The following is a 25,146-nucleotide window of genomic DNA, read 5'->3' as shown; positions in this document are numbered from 1 at the left end:
TCTTACTTGATCTTTCTACTCCCCTCAACCTCTAACTTTTGCTTGGTTGGTTCTGATGACTATTAATGATAAAGATCATGAAATGCTGTACCTGGGCTGACCCTGGGAAAACTAATTTTGTCTTTCTCTGCTACCTCCTTTCCCTCCTCTTCTGGCTTCGGTCCCCTCCCCACTCTCCACCCTCCCCCAACCCCCTCTCACACTACCATGTGCTCCTGGACTGCTATTTCTTCCCACTGACCTTCCCAGACAATTCGAATATTAAGAGAATATTTAAATAGACAATTTAACATATATGAAAGAATTGTTAGAGGAATTTCAGACATCAGTAGGGAGTTTTACAGCAATGCAATTTTTGTGGGGGAAACGAACTGGTGTTATTCTGGAAACTTTCCCAGAAGTAAAAATGCCACATGGAATTCCTGATTTGCATTTTTAAAGAGAAATCAATAACCCAGCCTAAATATCTCCCTATGTAATAAGGAAGCATCATATTTCATTGAACTCTTTGCCGAAGTCATCATGCAACTTCCTCCCACTTCTGGTGGTTTTAGGGTGAAGGCTGGCCTGCTTCACAGCTGGCATCCCTGAGGGAAATAGCAGGAGAGGGCGAGGAGGAGGAAGGGGTAGGTTTGGTATGGATGAGTCTGAGATGCTCTGGATAAACAGTAACTTGGCTAGGCCACTCCCCTGGTATATGCCTGGGCCTCAAGGTGGAATGGACTTTTTTTAAGCACAAATGCTTTTGGGTGTCTTTATAATTTCCCCCTCCAAACCCAAGAGTTGTGCAAGAAACATCCACACTCCACACTAACAAGGCAAAGGTTGTTTTTGTTTGTTTGTTTGTTTGTTTGTTTTTTGAGACGGAGTTTTGCTCTTGTTGCCCAGTCCGGAGTGCAATGGCGTGATCTCGGCTCACCGCAACCTCTGCCTCCCAGGTTTAAGCGGTTCTCCTGCTGCAGCCTCCTGAGTAGCTGGGATTACAGGCATGAGCCACCACGCCCAGCTAATTTTGTATTTTTAGTAGAGACGGGGTTTCTCCATGTTGGTCAGGCTGGTCTCAAACTCCTGAACTCAGGTGATCCACCCGCCTCGGCTTCCCAAAGCCCTGGGATTACAGGTGTGAGCCACCACGCCTGGCCTTGTTTTGTTTTTTTGAGACAGAGTCTCGCTCTGTTGCCCAGGCTGGAGTGCAGTGGTGCAATCTCAGCTCACTGCAACCACGGCCTCCCGGATTCAAGCAATTCTCTGCCTCAGCCTCCCGAATAGCTGGGAATGCAGGCGCCCGCCACCACGCCCGGCTAATTTTTGTATTTTTAGTAGAGTCGGGGTTTCACCATGTTGGCCAGGCTGGACTCGAACTCCTGACACGAGATCTGCTGGACTCAGGTGTCAGCCACCGCGCCCGGATTCTTACCATAATACTTTCATCTTTTGTTTTGTTACTGTACACTTTTATGGTAAGAAGTCATGACAGAGTAATAAAGAGGGACGGGAGCAGGTGAAGAGGAAACGCTTCCTTTCTATTTTCTCAGGCTGGGGCACTCCAGGTCTTCACATCACTGCAAGGGCGACAGAGTAGACTTAGAGTCAAGAAAGGCAAGGGCTAGAGCCCAGGAGGCGGAGGGCGACCACGGGCGGAGACCCCAGTGGGCAGAGCCTGGCCCCAGCCCTGGCGGCTCCTCCGCTTCTCCCACATGTGAGCTTCTCCCACATGTGAGGAAAGAGCGCAGCCCCTGCGCCCCTGTGGCACACGCTGTGAAACAACCCTCCTGGGTGTGGCTCGGCTCCTCGGCTGTCCAAACAGCCTGAAGAAAAGCCCCAGGCATGCTCTGGCCTCGTCTCAGCAGTTCCAGGCCATCCTTCTCGAGGGGCGGGAGCTGACCGGCATGAAGCGGCCGCAGCGAGCCGCTCGAGGCCTGGTTGGCTTCGAGCTCAGGAGGGACGCACGAGCCCGCCGCTTCCGGCTCTGGCGGGGGGGCACGTGCCCCGCCCCGTTGCCCCGGCGACCGCGGCGGTTTGTTCTCAGGCCCCGGCCTTTCCCACCGCGCGACGCCCCAACCCGCCGCTCCGCCGCGGTGGTACGCTCCAGGCCGCCAGGCCGCGAGGCCCCCGAGCGGACGCCAGTGGATGACCCGCGGCGGGGGAGGAGGAGGGGAGGAGGAGGTGACGGCCTGGGAGCCGGAGGCGGGCCTGGGCCGGCGTTTCGGGCGAGGGGGGCACCTCGCCGCGAAGGAAGGGGCCTTCCCACGCTTCCCGCCCTGCGCCGGGCTTCTGTGGCCTTAGTTTCCTCGTTGCCGCCCAGCGCTCCACTTCTGTCCCACTCTCGACTTCCGCTCCTCCACGCTCCTTTGCCCCTTTCTGCCCCTCAGCACCCCCAAGACCCTGAGGCCGCTACCCCCCTTCCCGCCGCCCCCAGGGACCCCCTTGGCAATTGGGGAGGCCCCTTCCCCGACGCCAACAACACACCTTTCTCCCTCACCCAGATACCATCAGCAAAATGCCAGACGTCAAGGAGAGTGTGCCCCCGAAATATCCTGGCGACTCAGAGGGCGGGTCCTGTAAGCCCGAAACCTCAGGACTCCCCCAGGAAGACAAGAGCGGCTCCGAGGACCCCCCTCCCTGTAGGTCCAGCTCGGCAGTCCCTGTGGCCCCCTAGGGGGTGCTTAGTGTGGGGGGTCCGCAGGCCCCCCCATCCCCCAAGTTTTCTCTCTTCACTATCCCTCTCTCGTTTGTCTTTCTCCGTTTCTCCCCCACCCGCCTTTACTTACAGGCCCGAGGGCAGAGGTCTTCAAAGAGTTTTTGGTTCTAGAGAAAGAAGTGACCCAAGCGTGATTACTTGAATCTGACAAGATTTGAGACTGAGTCGGTTCAAAGCCCTCCTTTGTATTGTATTTTGAATATGTAGAGGGGATTGGCAGATAGATCTGGGATTGATTTTAAAGAACCCAAATGATCCCAGACGGGAATTGGGTTTTCTCAGCGCTTTGCTGACTCAAGAAATAGTAGTGTCCTGGGCCCAGTCTCTAGCTCGGTTCTGTAGTGGGTGTTCTTTTGTGTTCTTATTGGGGCACAAGGTCTTCTCCGCGCTTCGTGGTAGGTCCAGTCTCACTGGGACTCATGCTGTATTTCTCTTAATCTCCAGAGAACGTAACTAGTCATCAAACTGAGGAGCTGTCCGTGTGCAACAACTCAAGATAAAATTCTTGACTATTGAAATGCGAAAAATTAGATTGAGGCTTTGCGGCTGAATTAGATTGGTTTTTCTTGTGGCCACATGAGGTCGCTGCTGGTTAACTGAATGGCACCAAAAGGCATATTGGGGGCATTTCCAACAGCTATGAACCTGATGTAGGATGAAAAATCCATTTTTTTGTACATACAATTTAAGTTTTTGAGGTGTCTATTTAAATGAGTCCATATATAAAACAACTCTCAGTAAAATGAATAGTCAAATTCCTTTTTTAAAAAATTTGAAATTTTGTGTATTAGGTTGACCTGGTTGTTATATTACTTGAAAATGTCTTTGTCCTTGGGATCTGGATTTTTAAAATCTATTTCGGTTAAATTTTATCTCTAATTTCTCTTTGAGCTCTCCTCATTCCTGAATTTTAGAGCTGTTTTGGAATTGCTTAGTGCTGTGTAACTTTTGAGCAACAGAAGTCTTATCAAGGCAGGCTATGAACTTTGATTTGCTGTAGTTGGAAAGTGTTTCTGTGTATATTTCCCTCCGTCCCTCAATAAGCTGCTGTAGTTCAATCCCCTTCTGAAGATTTTCTCTTAGCTCTCATTTAGCATTAGTGAATTAGCAGTGAGTCTGTTTACATATTTGATTGTGTTTTGCCATTTTGGCTGAAACTAAAGACTTCAGAGAGGCTGCAGAAATAAAGGGAACCTCAAGCATCCACTTAAGGTCCAGTTCACCTTCATGTTTACCTAAGCAGGGACTCAGTGGATTTTTGGTAAAGGTCTACAATCCCCTTAACTTTTTATTTTTAAATATCCTAAGTCTGCTGGAAAGTAAAAAATAATACAGTGAATGCCCACAGTGTTAATATTCTGCCGTATTGCTTTTTCTCTCTCCCTGTATTTCCCCCTCCTGCCTTTTAAAATTACAGCGTCTTGACGTCTTTTAATTTTTGTTGTTGTTGATGGGTTTTTTTTTTTTATAAACTAGCTGTTTTTTGAGACAGAGTCTCTGTCACCCAGGCTAGAGTGCAATGGTGCGATCTCGGCTCACTGCAACCTCCACCTCCTGGGTTCAAGCGATTCTCCTGCCTTAGCCTCCTGAGTAGCTGGGATTATAAGCATGTGCCACCATGCCCAGCTAATTTTTGTATTTTTAGGAGAGATGGGGTTTCACCATGTCGGCCAGGCTGGTCTCGAACTCCTGACCTCAGGTGATCTGCCTGCCTTAGCCTCCCAAAGTGCTGGGATTATAGGCAAGAGCCACAGCACCTGGCCTTGACTTCTTTTAATTTTTAAATTTTTGTGGGTACATAGTAGGTGTGTATATTTATCAGGTATATGGGATATTTTGATACAGGCATACAATGTGTAATAATCACATCAGGGTAAATGTGGTATACATCATCTCAAGGATTTATCCTTTGTGTTACAAACAATCCAATTATACTCTTTTAGTTATTTTAAATGTGCAACTAAATTATTGTTGACTACAGTCATTCTGTTCTCTCAAATACTAGATCTTATTCATTCTATTTTTTGTACCCATTAACCATCTGTGCTTCCCTGCAACCCCCCAACCCCCCACCCAACTACCCTTCCCAGCCTCTGGTTATCTATCATTCTATTCTCTATCTACATGAGTTCAATTGTTTTAATTTTTAGCTCCCACAAATAAGTGAGAACATGTGAAGTTTTTCTTTCTGTGCCTGGCTTAATTCACTTAACATAATGACCTCCCATTCCATCTGCGTTGTTGCAGATAACAAGATCTTGTGTTGTTTTTTTGTTTTTGGCTGAATAGCACTCCATTGTGTATATCTACCATTTGTCTGTTGATGGACACAGGTTGCTTCCAAATCTTGGCTATCATAAATAGTGCTGAAATAAACATGGGAGTGCAGATATCTCTTCGATAGATTGATTTCCTTTCTTTTGGGTATATACCCAGCAGTGGGATTGCTGGATCATGTGGTAGCTCTATTTTTAGGTTTTTGAGGAACCTCCAAACTATTCTCCATAGTGGCTGTACTAATTTACATTCCCACCAACAGTGTATGAGGGTTCCCTTTCCTCCACATCCTCACCAGCGTTTGTTATTGCCTGAGTTTTGGATAAAAGCCATTTTAACTGGGGTGAGATACAAAGTCATGACTTTACCTCTAAATATTTCATCATGTATCTAAGAACAGGGGCATTCTCCTGTGTAACTTTTCTACAGTAACCTTATTTTTCCTTTTTACATTTTCAAATCTTTTTACTATAGAAAAATTATACATTTATGAAATAGAATGACTAATACAATGAGCCCCCATTTATCCATCATCCAGCTTCAACAATGATCAACTCATGGCCAATCTTTGTTCATCTACATCTCCTCCACATCTTGGGGCCAAATAATTTTCTGTGAAAAATCATGATGCTGCATCGAAAGAGAGTGATAAAATATGATTTATTGTATACGGCTGCATTTTATACACCACGTAATCATTGTAACTACCATATATACCTATTATGTGTGAATGCTATCAGCTGTACTATAGGTGTGCACTAAAAACTTAGAACAGTGGTTGCCAAATACCCATGCTGGTCTGTGACAAAATTCTTAGCACTATTTAGTGAAATGAAATCATAAAGATATTGTAATGAGTTTTCCTAAAGTTAATTCGATTTAAGGGACTGCTGTTTATTTTGACAATATTTCCTTTCTGGTTTTTTTTTCGGAGGTTAAGCTATCTTTTCTTTGATGAAATGATGATTTTGGTGGTGGTAGATGATTTTTATTTGCTTGTTTCACTGTCCATACTAGGCAAAACAAAAAGTTGGCAAGTTGTTTTCAGTTGCTTAAAATATTTTCAGAAATTTTATTAGTCTGTGAATTCCTAAAATCTGAGAACTACCGCTTTAGAAGACCAAATGACTTTGGCACTATTCAGTAACATCTGAGTATTATCTGTAGGGAGAGTTTAGCTTTCATCATGTATAGCATCAGAGACAGGAAAAGGAACGTGGAACCTTAATACTTAGATAAATGTTTATTTTTGCAAATTTCAAATTATTGTTTCTTTGCTGCTATAAATACGATTTTACTTTTTAAGAGAAAAGTTTTTCATCTGTTTCACTTCCTGCTTTTTTTTATAAACTAGCTATTTGTCCTGCCTTCCCCCAGTGTTAGACTACTATTCTGAAAGTTTCTAGCACTGTCGTGGGGCATAGAGTGCAGAAAACATAAATCACTAGAATAGTTGGGTGAGTCTGTGTAAGACCAGTTTGATTAATCTAAATTTGGGGCCTACTAGATTGAGTGAATCTCTGAATAAAATAGCAATTCAGACTTGCATGGGCTCATTGTTGTCCACCATCAGTTCTTTCTGTCACAGGTCTGACAGAAACCGTTAATGAAGTTTCCAAGCTGAGCAACAAGATTGGGATGAATTGTGATTACTACATGGAAGAGAAGGTTTTACCTCCAAGCAGGTATAGACTCTTCTTCTTTCTTCATGTTGCTCATCCTGGCTTAGGTACTTAGCACTGATGGCTTCAGATCAGACTTGAAGCATTTTTATTTAATGATACAATCAGTATTTAAACTTGAGAGGTCTCAACAACTTAAACAGAAGAGTACTAAGTTGTAATTATTAGTACCAAAGAAGGCCAAGAAGCAAATGTTACTTAGTCAACAAATAAACCAAAGCAACACTTGTTGGAATAAATATGGTGGATTTCAGATCTCTGACAAACTTGGAGGAAGCAGCCTGTAGTACTATCTGCTGCTGCATAACAAATTACCCCAAAATTTAGCATCTTAAAATAACATTTCATTTTTCCGTTTTGGTTGTTTTTATTTTTTTGGAGGCAGGGTCTCACTCTGTTACCTAGGCAGGTATGCAGTAGTGTGGTCATGGCCTCCTGGGCTCAAGTGATCCTCCTACCTCATTTTTCGATTTTTTTTTTTTTTTTTTTTTTAGAGATGGGGTCTCACTGTGTTGCCCAGGGTTGTCTTGAACTCCTAGGCTCAAGCAGTCCTCCCACCTCAGCTTCCCAAAGTGCTGGGATTACAGGCATGAGCCACTGTGCCCAGCAAAATAATATTCATTATGTCACAGTTTCTGTGGATGAGAGATATGGGCATGGTTTAACTGTATACCTCGGGCTTATAGTCTCTCATGAGTTGTAGTCAGTCTGCTGACACTGGCCAGAGGCTCCCTCAATTTGCCACATGGAATTTACTATAGGGCAGCTATATATAATGTACTATATATTATATACTAAACATGGTGTGTATATGTATACTAAACATGGCAGCTGGCTTTCCTCCAAGGGAGAGAACAAGAGTGTGTGTGAGAGATGGTGCCCATGACAGAAGCCAGTCTTTTTGTTACCTGATCTCAGAAGTGACATCCCATTGTTTCTGCTACATTCTTTTTTTTTTTTTTTTTGAGATGGAGTTTTGCTCTTGTTGCCCAGGCTGGAGTGCAATGGCGCGATCTCGGCTCACTGCAACCTCTGCCTCCCAGGTTCAAGCAATTATCCTGCCTCAGCCTCCGAAGTAGCTGGGATTACAGGCATGCACCACCACGCCTAGCTAATTTTGTATTTTTAGTAGAGATGGGGTTTCTCCATGTTGGTCAGTCTGGTCTCGAACACCCAACCTCAGATGATCCGCCTTGTCCTCCCAAAGTGCTGGGATTACAGGCGTGAGCCACCGTACCCGGCCCGCTTCTGCTACATTCTGTTTGCTACAAATGAGTCATTACATCCTGCCCACCCTCAAGGGAAGAGGTTTCCACAAAGATGTGAATACAGTTGGCCCTTATATCTGTGGGCTCTGCATCCCGTGGATTCAACCAAGTGCATATAGAAAATATTAGAAAAATAAAAAATAACACAATAATAAAAAATACAAAATAATACAAAATTAAAAACCAATATGGTATAACAACTACTTACATAGCGTTTACATTGAATTAGATATTTAAGTAATCTAGGGATGATTTAAAGTTTATGGGGCCAGGCGCAGTGGCTCACGCCTGTAATCCTAGCACTTTGGGAGGCAAAGGCGGGTGGATCACGAGGTCAAGAGATAAAGACCATCCTGGCCAACATGGTGAAACCCTGTCTCTACTGAGAATACAAAAATTAGCCGGGCATGGTGGTGCGAGCCTGTAGTCTCAGCTACTCAGGAGGCTGAGGCAGGAGAATCGCTTGAACCCAGGAGGCAGAGGTTGCAGTGAGCCAAGATCACGCCACTGCACTCCAGCCTGGTGACAGAGCGAGACTCCATCTCAAAACAAAACCAAAAAAAAAAAAAAAAAAAAAAAACAGCTTATGGGTGGATGTGCATAGGTTATATGCGATACTATGCCATTTTGTATCAGGGACTTGAGCATCCGTGAATTTCCGAGGGGGATCCTGGAACCAGTCCCTCTTGGATACCAAGGGATGACTGTATCAGGAAGCAGAGATCTTTGGGGTTATCTTGTCAGCTGCCTACCGTATAGCTCCTATCAGCTACCCTTTTAAGTGGCTTCATACTAAACAGGGACAGATAAAGATTTTCGGTTAGTGGTGTTTTGACTCTTGGGATTTTTTTTCCCCCAGCTTCATAACTCAGCTTATTTATCAAAATCTGAACACTGTTGATAAAGAATGCTTCCATACCCACACCAGGCTTTATTTGTATTATTCTTAGTTATATTGACATTGTGGTAAAGAAGAACCATTCAGTAAGTATGAATTGAATTGGCTCTGCTGGTTTATTGACAATTAAGTGGGTAAATTTCAGTGTCAGATTTTTTTTTTTTCTGAGATGAAATCTCACTTTGTCGCCAAGCTGGGGTGTGCAGTGGCGTGATCTCAGCTTGCTGCAACCTCAGCCTCCCGGGTTCAAGCGATTCTCTTGCCTCAGCCTCCCGAGTAGCTGGGACTACAGGTGTGCGCCACCATGCCCAGTTAATTTTTGTATTTTTAGCAGAGGTGGGGTTTCACCATGTTGGCCAGGGTGGTCTCGATCTCTTGACCTCATGATCCACCCGCCTTGGCCTCCCAAAGTGCCAGGATTACAGGCGTGAGCCACCACACCTGGCCCAGATTTTATATTTTAAAACAGTTCTTGGTCAGGCACAGTGGCTCATGCCTGTAATCCCAGCACTTTGGGAGGCTGAGGTGGGAGGATCGCTTGAGGTCAAGAGTTCAAGACTAACCTGGGCAACATAGTGAGACCTCGTCTCTACAAAAAAAAATTTTTTTTTTAATTAGCAAAATGTGGTGGTGCACGCCTATAGTCCTAGCTATGCAGGAGACTGGGGTGGAAGGATTACTTGAGCCTGGGAGGTCAAGGCTGCAGTAAGCTGTGATAGTGCTACTGCACTCCAGCCCAGGCAACAGAGCAAGACTCTGTCTCTAAAAAAAAAGATTGTAAATATTGTATCACAGATGAGGCTGAGAAAAGAAAAAACAATTGAAAAATAAAATTGTTCTAATTTTCCACCAAAAGACAAATAATAACAACTCGTGATTCATTTGCGTCCTTAAATGCTTTTGTCAGAGGGCCATTGTGGGGTATCTGTTACTAAAGGGCCTTTCTCCATCACATGTTGCTCCTCTGGTCTTCATGCTTCTTTGATTTGTTCTTGACTGATGTTAGCAAGTTTCCATGCCGGGCACAACTCTGGGAACAGGTTTTCACCAAACTCAGGTCTCTCAGCTTCTCTCTCACTGTTTAGATATGTTTGTTGCTCACAGGGGAGGAGAGAAAACTGAAACTGGGAGAATGAGGTCTGTGATAGGGTGGTGGTGAGGGAGTTGCAGGCGTATGGAGGGATAGAGGGGTATGGCAGGTAGAAGAAACGAGAGAGGGAGAAATGAAGCCAGAGAAATAGTATTCAGAACTGGGTTTCCAGGTATGGTGATATAAAAAATTATGTCGGGAAAAAGGCTGAAATTGTTTGAGGTTACTCATTATTGGCAGTTGGCTTTACCTTAGGTTCATAGGATGATGTTAATTACAATTGTAGGTTCCTAAGGGAAATTTCATTCTCAGATATTCATTTACCAGGCATTTATTGAGTCCTTATTATGTCACAGGCAAAATGCTGGGTGCTAAGGATAGAGATATAGATAAGGCAGTTTTTGCTGTCAAGAAGCTTTTGTAGGGGAGACAGTTGAATAATAGAAAATGACTGATTAGACTGATAAGTTCACTTGTAGCTATGCATATATAGAGTTTAATGAGAGTGTTCAGCTACCTATGAAAGATCAGGGAAGATTTGCTGATAAGTTCACTTGTAGCTATGCATATATAGAGTTTAATGAGAGTGTTCAGCTACCTATGAAAGATCAGGGAAGATTTGCCTACAGAGGAAGGTTAGGCCTATGAAGACTTGAGTCTTGGATGTTGAATAAGTGCTTTCCAGGTGGTCTTGGTGTGAAAGGTTGCACCAAGTAGTGGTGACAACATGTCAGAGGCAGAGAATGGTGGTAGAACATGGTATGTTCTTTACAAGCGACTTGCAATGGCTGAGCACAAGGTGTTACAAGGTAGAAGAAAATACATTGGAAAGAGAGGCCAGAGCAGTATGATGTAAGGTAACATAAGCCATTTATCTTGCTGGTGATGGGGGAGCCCCCGAAGGACTTTAAATAAGCATTACATCATGTTGAATATGGCATCTGAGAAACAGCATTGTTTTTAGAGTGAATTGGTGGCAGTGTGGAAAACAGATTATAAAGGAACAAGACTAGAGGCAGGGAGACTAGTTAATTGTAAGAGATGATGGTAGGAGGGGGCCAGGCACGGTGGTTCATCCCTGTAATCCCAGCACTTTGGGAGGCCGAGGCGAGTGGATCACTTGCAACTAGGAGTTGGAGACCAGCCTGGCCAACATGGCAAAACTCTGTCTGTACTAAACATTTTTTAAAAATGAGGCAGCTGTAAACCCCGCTGCTCAGGAGGACTTTTCCAGGAAGTCATATTGTTGGAATCATACAGTATGGACCCTGTTCCGATTAGTTGTTTCACTTAGTAATTTCATTTAAGTTTCCTTTATGTTTTTTTGTGGCTTGATGGCTTATTTTTCTTTTCTTTTTCATTGTGTTTTTTTGTTTGTTTGTTTGTTTTTGAGATGGAGTTTTGCTGTGTCACCCAGGCTGGAGTGCGGTGGCACAATCTCGGCTCACTGCAACCTCCGCCTCTCAGTTTCAAGTGATTCTCCTGCCTCAGCCTCCCAAGTAGCTGGGATTATAGGTGTGTGCCACCACGCCCTGCTAATATTTGTATTTTTAGCAGAGACAGGGTTTTGCCATATTGGCCAGGCCGGTCTCGAACTCCTGGCCTCAGGTGATCCGCCCGCCTCGGCCCCCCAAAGTGCTGGGATTATAGGCATGAGCCACTGCGCCCGGCCTTCTTTTTGTTTTGAGATGGAGTCTCGCTCTGTTGCCCAGGCTGGAGTGTAGTGGCACAATCTTGGCTCACTGCAACCTCTGCCTCCTGGGTTCAAGCGATTCTTCTGCCTCAGCCTCCTGCGTAGCTGGGATTACAGACGTACACCACTACACCCAGCTAATTTTTGTATTTTTAGTAGAGATAGGTTTTCACCATGTTGGTCAGGCTGGTCTTGAACCCCTGACCTCAAGTAATCCACCTGCCTCAGCCTCCCAAATCATTTTTTAATCAATGAATAATATTCCATTTTATGGACAGTTTATTTATCAGTTGAAGGACATTTTTGTTGCTTCTAAGTTTTGGCACTTATGAATAAAGCTGCTATAAACATTTGTGTGCAGGTTTTCGTGTGAACATAAGCTTTCAACTCATTTTGGTATATACCCAGGAGCGTGATAGCCAGATCATATGTAAGAGTATATTTACTTTTGTAAGAAACTGCCCAGCTGCCTTCCAAACTGGTTGTACCATTTACATCTGACCAGCAGTGAATGTGAGTTCCTATTTCTCTATATCCTGGTCAGCCATTAGTGTTGTCAGTTTTCTGATTTTGGCCATTCTAATAGGTGTCATATAGCGGTGTCTTTTTTTTTTTCTTTTTGTTGTTTTAATTTGCAACTCCCAAATGACAAATGATGTTGAGCGTCTTCTCATATACTTATTTGCCATCTGAACATCCTCTTTGGTGAGATGTCTGTTAAGGTCTTTGGCCTATTTTTTAATGGTGTTCATTTTCTTATTGTTGCGTTTTAAGAGTTCTTTGTATGTTTTGGATATATATCCTTATCAGATATGTATTTTTCAAAGATTGTTTCCTAGTGTGTGTCTTGTTTTTTTGTTCTCTTAACAGTGTCTTTCACAGAGCAGAAGTTTTTAATTTTAATGAAGTCCAACTTAGCAATTTTTTCTTTTGTGGATTATGTTTTTGGCATTGTATCTAAAAGGTCATCACCAAACTCAAGGTTACCTATATTTCCTCCTATGTTATCTTCTACAAGTTTTACAGTTTTGTATTTTACAAGTAGGTCTGTGATCCATTTTGAGTTAACTTTTGTGAAGAGTTTAAGGCTTGTGTTTAGATTCTTTATTTTTTTGTATTTAGATATCTAGTTGTTCCAACATTATTTGTTGAAAGACCTTCATTTCTAAATTGAATTGCCTTGGCTGGGTGCAGTGGCTCACGTCTGTAATCTCAGCACTTTGGAAGGCAGAGGCAAGTGGATTTCTTGAGCCCTGGAGTTCAAGACCAGCCCGAGCAACATAGCGGGACCCCCATCTCTACTAAAAATAAAAAAATAAAAAAATTAGCTGGCACAGTGGCTCATGCCTGTGGTCCCAGCTACTCAGGAGGCAGGGGCAAGAGATTTGCTTGCGCCTGGGAGGTTGAGGCTTCAGTGAGTCTTGATTGTGCCATCGCATTCCAACCTGAGCAACAGAGTGAGACCCTGTCTCAAAAAATAAAATAAAACAAATTTCCTTTGCTCCTTGTATTTTTTTCAAGGTGAAAAAAAAGACTTCTTTCTGGCTTCCATTACTATATAGATGGTAGTGCCACTGAAATTGGGAATACAAGAGGAGCAGGTTTGGAGGAGGAAGATAATGAATTTAGTTTTAGATACGCTGATTTGGAAATATCTGTGGACCTTTGGTATTTTCAAAGAAGCAATATCCTTTCCTAGATTTCAGGAGTATAAGAAAATGAAAGATCATTTAGCTCAATGCTATGTGTATACACAAATGGAAATCAAGTTATCTAGGCTAGATGCACAGTCAGTGCTAAAAGTCAGCCTGACTTCTCTCCATTCAGGGTTCTTTCTACTGCAGAGAGAGGGCTGCTCTGGAACCACAAGGAGCCCTTCTGAGAGGTTTTGCCATTGCCCTTGAAATACAAATCTAACCCTAGCTTGTTCAACTCTGCTGCATTTCCAACATAGTTCCTGGCCTTTCCCTGTTATTATAATGGCTTTTACCATATCAAATTCAGTTTGGGGTTTAGGAGGTTATGACACTGTAACTGTTTTTGGGTTGAGAGAGAGAGAGTAATCTGCTCATTTAACCCTCTTATAGTCTGGAAGGCAAGGTCAAGGAGACAGTGCACAATGCCTTTTGGGACCATCTTAAAGAGCAACTATCAGCAACTCCCCCTGACTTCAGCTGTGCTCTTGAACTTCTGAAAGAAATTAAAGAGGTGAGTGACCTTCCATTTGTAAATGTAAAGTTTCTAGACATCTCCAGCTCATTGGAGTGTCAGTGGCTAGCAAATCTTAACTGAACATGGTCCATGAATCAGTCAGAGACTAAGCAATAGACAGAAATCATACAGTAATTTTAGCAGGGAGGGTTTAATATAAAAATTATTATAACAGAGAGTAGGAGAAATGAGGGCTTGGCTAGTAAGAGTAAGGAAAACTAAAGAATCCTTGAATATCAGATAAAAGGGCATCTATCATACCCTTAGGGCTGAGAGAGGCCAACCAAGGACCTCATTTGAGAGGGCATAGCTATGCCATGAGAAGTTACTGGCCTGTGTATGCTGCTGACCACAGTGCACTGCAGGAACCAAGCACTGGAGAAGCTATTCATGCTGCAGGAGCCAAGTACTGCAGGAGCCTGCTGAGTGAACATACCAGAACCGGGAATAAAAGCTCTTGCCTTTGCAATGTCTTTCTAGTATGTGGCAGACATACCGTAAGGTGACCCACAATGTTCTGCACCCTTGTATAGTCTTCTCCCCTTGAGTGGATGAGATTTGCAACTTCTAAGCAGTACGGCAAAAGTGATGGGATATAACTCCCATGATTACATTTCATCATGTAATACTCTGTCTTAGGAGACTGGAGGGAGAGATTCTCCTGCTGGCCCTGAAGAAGCAAACAGCTGTGTTGTGAACTGCCTATCGAGAGGGCCACATAGCAAGGAGCTGCAGGTGGCTTCTAGGACCCGGGGTTAGCATCCAGACAATAGCCAGTAAGAAGCTGGGGCCCTCAAGTGTACAGTTGTGAGGAAATGAATTCTGCCAACAATCTGAATGAGCTTGGAAACGGAATCTTTCCCAGTCATGTTTCCAAATGAGAATGCAGCTCAGCTAACATTTTGCTTGCAGACTTGTGAGACCCTGAACAGAGGACCTAGCTAAACTGCGTCTGTACTTCTGACCCACAGTAACTGAGATCATAAATGTGTGTTGTTATAAGCTGCTAGGATTATGGCAGTATGTTATACAGCACAGAAAACTAAATAACACTTTCTGCCGGTGAAGCTTAAAATGTGCTATCTGGCAAAGGAAAGCTATGGAAAGGACTTAGTTCCATTTTCACAGAGCAAAGAACAATGGATTTGGATCTGTGAGGCAATATATTGATAAATGGCACAGTCCACCCCTTCGGCCACTCAGTTTCCACATGCGCTCTTCTATACACATTTGAATTCCTGAAAAGAACTCTTACAAGACAGATAGCTATTTATTATTTATCCTCCCCCAAAATGAGGAGACATGGCCCAAATAGTTATTGTATCCATCACTGGCCGCTCCTCAAATTCAGCCAGTTTCACTGACTATTGTGTTACCTAAAGGCTAAATAATAAAATTTAACTTCTAACAACTTGTATATAAAATAACAATGGAAAGAAAGAGGAAGAACAAAATGTTGGCATATATAAATAAACATACATATAATAAGCAAAGATAAAATTTATAGTCCTTGTTTCCATAACTGGTCACAAGGCTATAGTTGTTATCTATGGCTTCCTTCTTCCACTATTCATTCATTCCATATTTCCCTTGTCCTTGGCCAGAACTTCAGCTAGTTGGGGTTCTTTATCTGGTGCAGTGACCCAAACCTTCATTGCCAAAGAGTCTGAGACATTTTGCTTTGTTTGTTGTGGTTTTCCATTAACCTTTAATATTGAGCTTGGAAGTACTAAGAGGCAACTCAGAGAATCTCCTGAGTTTCAGGCATAGTCTTTCTTACCCCCATTGTGTGGCCACAGTCCAATTTCTCATTAGTACTCAGGGGCAAGTACTGCATCCAGTACAGTAACTCCTTTTTTTACCCTTTTGGTTCAGTGGTATAAGGAGCCCCCAATGGTCAGTTTCATCTTCTGTTTCATTGGAACCAATGCAAGTATTTCACACAAATCAGCAGACCTCAAAGTTGGCAGGATGGGAAACAAAAATCCTGCAAGTGGGTTATCAGGTGTGCTAGTAAGAGGAAGCAGTCCTACTTCTACTGCTTGATTCCTGGACCCATGTATTCTGGCATTAGGGGACAGCACCATAGAATGGTCTTTGAAGCCAGGCACAGTGGCTCACACCTGTAATCTCAACACTCTGGGAGGCTCAGGTGGGCAGAATGCTTGAGTCTAGGAATTTGAGGCCAGCTTGGGTAATGTGGTGAAACCCATCTCTACAAAAAATAGAAAAATTAACTGGGTGTGGTGGTACATGCCTGTATTCCCAGCTACTCAGGAGACTGACACGGAAGGATTGCTGGAGCCTGGGAGGCACAGGTTGCAGTGAGCCATGATTGTGTCACTGTGCCCCAACCTGGGCAACAGAGCAAAACCCTGTCTCAAAAAAAAAAAAAAAAAAAAAAAAAAAAAAAAAAAAAAAAAGTCTTTGATTCAAAGCATATATTGCATCCTGTAAGACCAATTCCCTTCCTTTCAGGTATTGTTGCTCACCTAATGCTGTAATTGAGTCTAAAATAAGCCATTCTACTTTTTAGTTAGGGCCAGCTGATTCTCAGTGAAAGCTTTTTGGTCAGACCAGTTAATTTAGTAGGTATGAGTTCACTGCATTTCCTTTGCTGTGAAATGAGTTCCTTGAGCAGATGCAATGCAATGGAGTAGGCAAAGACCCAGGACAGCTGATAAGGCATTCTGTGATTATGTGGATGCTGGTACTGACAGAAGCATGGCAAACAGGGAAGACAACTCCATATCCAGAATATATGTCTATCCCAGTAAGGATGAATCTCGCCCTCTCTAAACTGTTAGAGGTCCAGTGAAATCATCTGCCATAAGATGGCTGACTGATCCTCCCTGGGGAATGGGCCATATTGGGGGCTTTAAAAAATTTATTTAATTTTTTTAGGATTTGTTTTTGTTGTGGCAAAATATTCATAACAAAATTTACTATTTTTTAGTGTTACAGTTCACTGGCATTAAGTATATTTACAATATAACCATGACCACTATCCATTTCCAGAACCTTTGAATCTTCCCTAACAGAAATTTTGTACTCATTAAAGAATAATTTCCCTTTCCCCTCTCCCACTAGCACCTGTACTTTCTGTCTCTATGAATTTGACTACTCTAGGTACTTATAAGTGGAATACAATATTTGTCCTTTTAGTTTTGGACTTGTTTAACTTAGTGTAATGTTTTAAAGGTCCATCCATATTGTAGCATATATCAGAATGTAATTCCTTTTTATGGCTGAATAATGTTCTTATTATATGGATAGAATACATTTTGTTCATACATCTGTTGATGGACGTTTAGGTTCTTTATGCCTTTTGGCTATTGTAAATAATGCTGCTGTAAACCTTGTGTACAAGTGTATATTTGAGTCCCTGCTTTTAATTTTTCTGGGTATATACCTAAAGTTGGAATTGCTGGATCCTATGGTAATTCTATGTTTAACTTTTTGAGGACCTGCCAAACTGTTTTCTGTTGTAGCCACACCATTTTATATTCCTACCAGCAATGTACCAGGGTTCCAATTTCTCCACATCCTAGCCAGCATTTGCTGTTTTCCATTTTTGGTAATGGCCATTCTAGTGGGTGTGAAGTGGTATCTCATTGACTTGCATTTCTCTTAATGGCTAGTGATATTGAGCATCTGTTCGTGTGTTTGTTGGCTATTTGTACATCTTCTTCAAAGAAATGTTTACTCAGGTACTTTGTCCATTTTTAAATTGGATTGTCTTTTATTGAATTTTATGCTTTTGGTGTCAAATCCTGCCAAATCCTAGATCATGAATATTTACACCTATGTTTTCTCCAAAGAGTTTTGTAGTTTTAGCTCTTATGTTTAGGTCCTTTTTTTCTTTTTTCTTTCTTTTTTTTTTTTTTTGAGACAGAGTCTTGCTCTGTCACCCAGGCTGGAGTGCAGTGGTGCGATCTTGGCCACTGCAATCTCTGCCTCCCCGGTTCAAGCTATTCTCCCACCTCAGCCTCCCAAGTAGTAGCTGGATTACAAGTGTGCACCATCGCGCCCGGCTAATTTTTTGTATTTTTAGTAGAGATGGGGTTTCACCATTTTGCTCAGGCTGGTCTCAAACTCCTGACCTCAGGTGATCTGCCTGCCTCGACCTCCCAAAGTGCTGGGATTACAGACGTGAGCCACTACCATTTTGAATTAATATATATATATTTTTTATTATACTTTAAGTTTTAGGGTACATGTGCACAACTGAATTAATATTTTTATATGGGGGTAAGGTAAAGGTCCAACTTTGTTCTTTTGCATGTGAATATCCTGTTTTCCCAGCACCATTTGTTGAAAAGACTGTCCTTTCCCCATTGGTTCTTGGCATTGTTGTTGAAAATCATTTGACCTTATATATCCAGGTTTTATTTATCAGCTCTCTATTCTTTTGGTCTGTGTATCTGTTCTTATTACCAGTATATGCTTGGTCTCTTATAAGCCATTTTCATTTGATAATAGATTGCTGCTGTGCATGTCCAGTCTTGTAGCTACGTAAGTTAGACAATACCTAATTCCTGATGGGAAGCTTAGGCCACATGGTTACCCAGTGTTCTATAGTAAGGTGTTTACTTTCTACCAAGGCCCAAGAAGTTGTTTCTCAAAAGGTGAATAATTATCAGTAAAGAAGGAATAGATTTGCTCCCAATTCCTAAAGGTCCATATGTGGTTCCCTTATTGGTGCTTGCAAGACATTCTGTACAGCACCCTTATTTGCTATGGACACTTAAAGTGTCATTGGATCTGCAGGATCATAAGGCCCAAATGGTAGAGTGGCTTGTACTACAGTCTAAACTTGCTGCAGAGCCTACTCTTGCTCTAGTTAGTTAGCACTCCCCCATCCCCCACGACATATGGGTAACCTCGAGTGATTCTAAATAAATCAAAATCACTCAAATGAATGTCAAAGTAGCAAACACAAATGTGGTGCATGTTGCCTCAAAAATCCGAAAAGGGGCTGGCTGTGGTGGCTCAGGCCTGTAATTCTAGCACTTTGAGAGGCCAAGGAGGGTAAGTTTCTTGAGCCCAGGAGTTCAAGACCAGCAGGGACAACACAGCAAGACCTCCATCTCTAGAAAAAAAAAAATCTTTTTAATTAGCTGGGCATGGTGGTCATACCTGTAGTTCCAACTACTTAGGAGGTTGAGGTGGGAGGATCACTTGAGCCCAGGAGGTTGAGGCTACAGTGAGCTGTGATCATGCTACTACACTCCAGCCTGGGCAACAGAGTGAGACTCTGTCTCAAAAGAATCCAAAAAGGAGGACCAGGTGTAGTGGCTTATGATTATAATCCCAGCACTTTGGGAGGCCAAGGCAGGAGGATAGATTGAGACCAGGATTTGAGGCCAGCCTGGCAACACAGCGAGACCCCATCTCTCCAAAAAAAAAAAAAAAAAAAAAAAAGAAAGAAAACTAAGCTGGACATGGTGACATGTGCCTGTAGTCCTAGCTACTCAGGAGGCTGAGGTGGGAGGATCACTTGGGCTCAGGAGTTGGAGGCCATGATCATGCCACTGCACTTCAGCCTGAGCAACAGATTGAAACTCTGTCTCAAAAGAAAAAAAATATTATAAAAGGCCTACTAAGTGTTATGCCTTTTTTTTAATGGTGGGTGGTTCAGGTACAGCAATTTGTCCTTCACCTTGGAGGATATCACTTGAAAAGCTCCTGACCACTGAAACTCTAGAAACTTTACTGAGGTGACAGGCCCCTGAATTTTTGTGGAGATCATCTGCTATCCTCAAGTTTGCATGTGTTTAAGGCATCTAAAGTACTTGAAACTTGCTGGTCATCAAACCTCACTCAACTTTTTACCAGTCAGAGCCAATCAAGAGACAGAAACCATGCAGTAATTTGAACAAAGAAGCTTCCACAATGCAGGAGCTTGCTGAGAGGAGCATACCAGAGCCAAGAAGGAAGGCCCTTTTCTCTTGCAGTTTCTTTTTACCACCCTCTTTTGACAAAATCTAACATTGTGTCAGCTAGCAAAGGAAAAATAATTCAAGGGCCCAGCTCCGTTTTTGCAGAGTAGGCACTGAAGGGTAGATTTGGAGCTGAGAGGCTCCAAATTGGTAACTGGCAGAGTTTGGCAATTAAAGTAGATAGTATGGAGCAACTTTGATTTTATTTGTTTAACATGAAGGTAAACAGTTGAGATCTTGCTATGACAACACCATATTCTATTCAATTAAATATTCATTGAATCCTATACCCTAGGCCCCCACCATGTCCTGTGTGTTACAGAGGCAGGGGATGAGTAAGAGTCCCTGTTTACCATGAACTTATTTTGGGGGTTAATAGGCTATTTCAGTGACTTGCAACAGCTCCTATGCCTATTTCATCCTTGCCCTTTGAAGTAAAATAATCTAAAAAATGCCTCCCTTTTAAAGTTAAGAGACCTCATCACCATGTGATGGTGGGTATTTTATATTTGTTGTACCCTGTATGTCTTTTTACCACATTCCTTGATTTTATTCATCTCTATATCTCATTCTGCCTAGAAAATGATATACTATTCCTGTAATTGATCCCCTTGATCCTTGAATTATCACCGGCCTCTAAACAAAGATAAATAATATTCCATGGGAAATTTAGGGACCCAACTTCTTGATCCTTAAAAAACATAGGCTGGTATGTCTTTAGCTAAAGGGATTGCCCATTGGATAAAGTTTGGGGATCTAAACAGATCAACTCCTTTGACTTTCTTTCCTGGGCAGATCTTGCTATCACTGCTATTACCACGCCAGAACCGCCTGAGAATTGAGATTGAAGAAGCTCTGGACATGGACTTGCTCAAGCAGGAGGCAGAACATGGGGCCCTGAAAGTCCTCTATCTCTCTAAGTACGTTCTCAACATGATGGCTTTGCTGTGTGCACCAGTTCGAGATGAAGCAGTGCAGAAACTAGAAAACATTACGGATCCTGTTTGGCTACTGAGGTATGAAACTTGATACTGCCCCCAAAAACCTGCTTTAGCCCCTGAGCCAGGAAAAGCTGGGCCAGACCTAGATTATAGCCATCGTCTTGACCAGCTCTTCCCTGCTAAAGACCTGACTAATACCCTTTTTTTCCCCTCTGGTCAATTCACTCTTCTTTTCCAAAGATGGCCCCACAGGGCCTTTTGGTTATCCTTAGCTTGATTGGGCCCCCGCTCTGTAATACCATAAGACACTATAGTACATATTCTTTCTTTTAAGGAGTTAAAACATCCCTTTCCCAGGTTTTTTTTTCTTTCTTTCTTTTTTTTTTGAGATGGAGTTTCACTCTTGCCAGGTTTTTTTTTCTTTCTTTCTTTCTTTTTTTTTTGAGATGGAGTTTCACTCTTGTTGCCCAGGTACAGCAGTGAGATCTCAGCTCACTGCAACCTGTGCCTCCTGGGTTCAAGCGATTCTCCTGCCTCAGCCTCCCGAGTAGCTGGGATTACAGGTACACACCACCACACCTGGCTAACTTTTGTATTTTTAATAGAGACAAAGTTTCACCATGTTGGCCAGGCTGGTCTCAAACTCCTGACCTCAGGTGATTCACCCACCTCGGCCTCCCAAAGTGCTGGGATTACGGGCATGAGCCACCATGCCCAGCCCTCGGGCCCTTTCCCAGGTTTTCTCTTCTTTCGGTTCACACACTATGAGGAGACAGTGATGGGTGGTCATCCGTATTTCACAACTCTAGGAACCAAGACCCAGAAAGTTTAAAAAAAAAAAAAAGCAGTTGGTCCAATGAGTCAGAAATAGCATCACCTATAATCCTACTTCCTGAAGAGAATTGTTAGCATGCTGGTGTATTTCTTACCACTGACTACCCTTTTTAAGAGGCAACAGAATGACCATAGTGAAGGAGATCTAGACTGAAGGCTTCAAGGTCCAGAGACTTAGCTGTTCCCAATTCTGCCACTGACTCACCCTGGGTATTGGGTTCTGGGCCACATGTCATCTTCTGAAAATGTAGGAGGTAAGACTAAGTTAGTCTTAAGGCCCCTCCTAACTCTAAAATACAGTGACTTAATGACTCCTTGGGTGGGTTTCTAGCTTACTAGTATAAATATTCTCTTTCCCCCTGTGTCAGAGGGATCTTCCAGGTTCTGGGCCGGATGAAAATGGACATGGTGAACTACACTATCCAGAGCCTTCAACCCCACCTGCAGGAACATTCCATTCAGTATGAACGGGCTAAATTCCAGGAACTCCTCAATAAGCAGCCTAGTATGTATATAATGTGAGGGCAGGAGTGGGAAAGGTATTACCTTGGGTCTGACTTTTATAATGTTAGAGAGTACTCTATCTCTTTTTAGGAATAGAAAGTTGCTTATTAGGTGAAGGGAGGGAGAGGGAACATTTATCTAAGACAGAAAGACCCTCAAAGCATTTATTTATTGACCAGGAGTATACTTGAAAAGAACCTTGGTCTTGAAGCCTCAGAGATGAAGATGCTAAAGATGCTTACACACTCCCTTACCTGTCATAGGTCTCCTTAATCACACCACCAAATGGCTGACCCAAGCAGCAGCAGACCTCACCATGTCACCTCCGACTTGCCCAGACACTTCTGACTCCTCCAGTGTGGCTGGCCCCTCTCCCAATGAGGCAGCCAACAACCCAGAGCCCCTCAGCCCCACAATGGTGCTGTGTCAGGGCTTCTTGAACCTCCTTCTCTGGGACCTTGAAAATGAAGAGTTCCCTGAGGTAGGAATGTCTGGGGGCATTGCCTTGTTTTGTGTTCAGGGCTTCCATCGGCACTTCCCCTGACAGCCTGTTCTTCCCTGGTTCCCAGACCCTGCTGATGGACAGAACCCGGCTGCAGGAGCTGAAGTCCCAGTTGCACCAGTTAACCATCATGGCCTCAGTCTTGCTGGTGGCCAGTAGTTTCTCCGGCAGTGTTTTGTTTGGCTCACCCCAATTTGTAGATAAACTGAAACGCATAACCAAATCCTTGTTGGAAGACTTTCACTCCAGGTGAGCTGCATAGTTACTTTTTAGAGTAGAAGGTGATATGTGGTATTTAGAACATAGGCAGGTAATGAACGATTGCTTACTGTCTACCACAAACCACAGAAAGGCCCTGTGGAACCATCTACAAAGATTGTTGGTTTCTTTCCATAAGTGGTCATGAGGCTGTAACAAAAAAAACCCTTTCTTCCAAAAAGGGTGTGGAAGATAGTTTGCTGCAAAAGGGTCATTATCTAGTTGAGTGGTGACTGTGGGCTGGTATCATCACATATATCCAGGACTTGGTCAGTCGGTCAGCAATATTTATTGAACATCCCGCTGTGTGCAGGCCATCACACCAAAGGAAAAAGAGGAATCAGAAGGCCAGGTTGTAGTTATAACTGATGAGGTGGGACAGATGATTCTGGAAAATGCCTAAGAAAGTCTTAAACATATATATATAAAAATAAAGTCCATGGGACTAAAGAATGCTGAGTGCATCCAAGAGCACAACTAAACACTTTTCCAGAGTTGATTTTATCATTTACCTTGTTTGCTAAGAAGTAGAACACAGTGCCACATATAGAGAATAGCTGGTGTCTTGAGGGTTACAGTGAGGACATTGTACCTACCCACTGGGCCCTATAGCCTGCCAGGGGCTGGGGTTTAGGGGTGGAGAGGGTGGCTGACATTCTCCCTCAAGTGGGCCTGGCATCTGGTATACAGCATGCTGGGCCCTGGGCCTATGCCAGGGTTACCTGGTGGGTGCCAGCTTACTTTCTTTCATGGTCTAGGCCTGAGGAAGCTATACTGACTGTGAGTGAACAGGTATCTCAGGAAATCCATCAAAGCCTCAAGAATATGGGCCTTGTTGCTCTAAGCAGTGATAATACAGCATCTCTAATGGGACAGCTCCAGAACATTGCCAAGAAGGAGAACTGTGTCCGCAGTGTTATTGGTGAGTATGCTTGTGGGGTAGTAAGAATGGTGAGGGAAGAGATAGATCCCAACTGTGGAACCCCAACCTTTAACAACATGAAGCATGGTCATTAGGTACGTCATTGTTTAGCCTTGATTTTTTTCAAAATGCTGGGTTGAAATCATATCCGTCTCAGTTTAAAGACTAACTGTGGTTCTCAGGATGATTTGCACCCAGAAATTCATGACTTCTAGGTGTGGGATATGTCCAACCGACCTGGTTAAGTCACTTGGGCCTACAGGTCATTCTCTGATGGCACCCAAGAAATCTGACATTCCCCCATCTCCCAAGAAGAAACTAATGCTGAATTTAGCTGGAAGACATGTTCCTATAGTGGGGAATCCCCTACCCTCATGCTGGAGTGGAGGCCATGAACTTGGCCAGCTTGCTCCTAACCTTAGCCATCTGAAGGATCAGTCTAAGTTCCTCCTGTTATGTCAAACACTCACTAGGATCTAACTGGTGGCTACTTAAACAATCTTTTGAATAGTCTGAAATTTACTAACACACTAGTTTTTTATATTTGTCCTTGAGAGCAAGATAGCAGCCCCCTTTCCAAACAAAACAAATTTCATTATCTATAGGTAAGTGGGCAGGTTGGTACATATCTGTTAACTTAGAACATGGGTGAGTAGAGTGCAGGGGGAATTTTCTCCCTGAAATCTGTTTGCCTTTTCCCTTATCACTGTCTTTTCCTGCTCACAGATCAGCGGATCCATTTGTTTCTCAAATGCTGTTTGGTTCTTGGTGTGCAGCGGTCTCTATTAGACCTTCCTGGAGGCCTTACTCTCATTGAAGCAGAACTGGCAGAACTGGGCCAAAAGTTTGTCAACTTGACACAACACAATCAGCAGGTGTTTGGTCCCTACTACACTGAGATCCTAAAAACCCTCATTTCCCCAGCCCAGGCACTGGAAACAAAAGTGGAGTCTGTTTGATAGCGTCGGCTCAGAGCCCTGGTACCTTGGACCCAAGAGGAGGCCCATCATCTTCCTGGAGTAACATCACCAGTGACCAGCAGACAGTGAGCTTCTATCCCAGGCCCTGCAGCCAGTACACCAAGGCTGTAGGGATCAAGCATGTAAACACCAACTGGTCCATACCCATTCATTAATAAACTTCTTAAGTGCAAGAAATCCTCCATTTTTCCTGTGCTGCAGCTGAGGCCAAGCCCTAATGACTTCAGCCCTCAACTAGCTGAGAAGCCAGCAAGCCCTCAGTTTTCCCCTCTCTGGCTATGTGTACCTTTCAACATATAGAGCTGAACAGCCAAGATACCCAGGTGCTAGCCTTATTTTCTTTAAGGGTAAAGCATTACTCCTGGGGAGCTCTTATACCTCTGGAATTATCCAAATTGTGAATATAAGGGTTTCTTTTGGAAGCCTTTGTTTTGTCCAGTTCA

At 43.3% G+C, this 25,146-nt stretch overlaps 1 protein-coding gene across 12 annotated transcripts; it reads left to right on the top strand.

Annotated features, from left to right (window-relative positions):
* The first annotated feature begins 294 nt into the window (after window positions 1–294).
* On the top strand, window positions 295–24,880 carry TCP11 (t-complex 11). 12 transcript variants are annotated; one of them, XM_016955290.4, is made up of 10 exons: window positions 295–2,166; window positions 2,487–2,624; window positions 6,567–6,663; window positions 13,697–13,817; window positions 20,558–20,778; window positions 21,906–22,042; window positions 22,305–22,522; window positions 22,611–22,792; window positions 23,560–23,723; window positions 24,450–24,880. In XM_016955290.4, exons 1-10 carry the CDS (start codon window positions 1,890–1,892, stop codon window positions 24,680–24,682), a joined length of 1,788 nt encoding a protein of 595 aa, XP_016810779.2. In that variant the 5' UTR covers window positions 295–1,889; the 3' UTR covers window positions 24,683–24,880. The 12 variants fall into 12 exon arrangements, with proteins under 12 accessions (XP_016810779.2, XP_016810778.2, XP_054541690.1 ...); XM_016955289.3 differs by having other exon boundaries at window positions 6,552–6,663; XM_054685715.1 differs by having other exon boundaries at window positions 1,854–2,081.
* The last annotated feature ends 266 nt before the right edge of the window (window positions 24,881–25,146 follow it).

Source organism: Pan troglodytes, chromosome 5 (assembly GCF_028858775.2).
Source record: "Pan troglodytes isolate AG18354 chromosome 5, NHGRI_mPanTro3-v2.0_pri, whole genome shotgun sequence".
Taxonomy (NCBI): Eukaryota; Metazoa; Chordata; class Mammalia; order Primates; family Hominidae; genus Pan; species Pan troglodytes.
The sequence above is the reverse complement of the archived record's forward strand: the minus strand, read 5'-3'. Positions and strand labels throughout refer to the sequence as shown.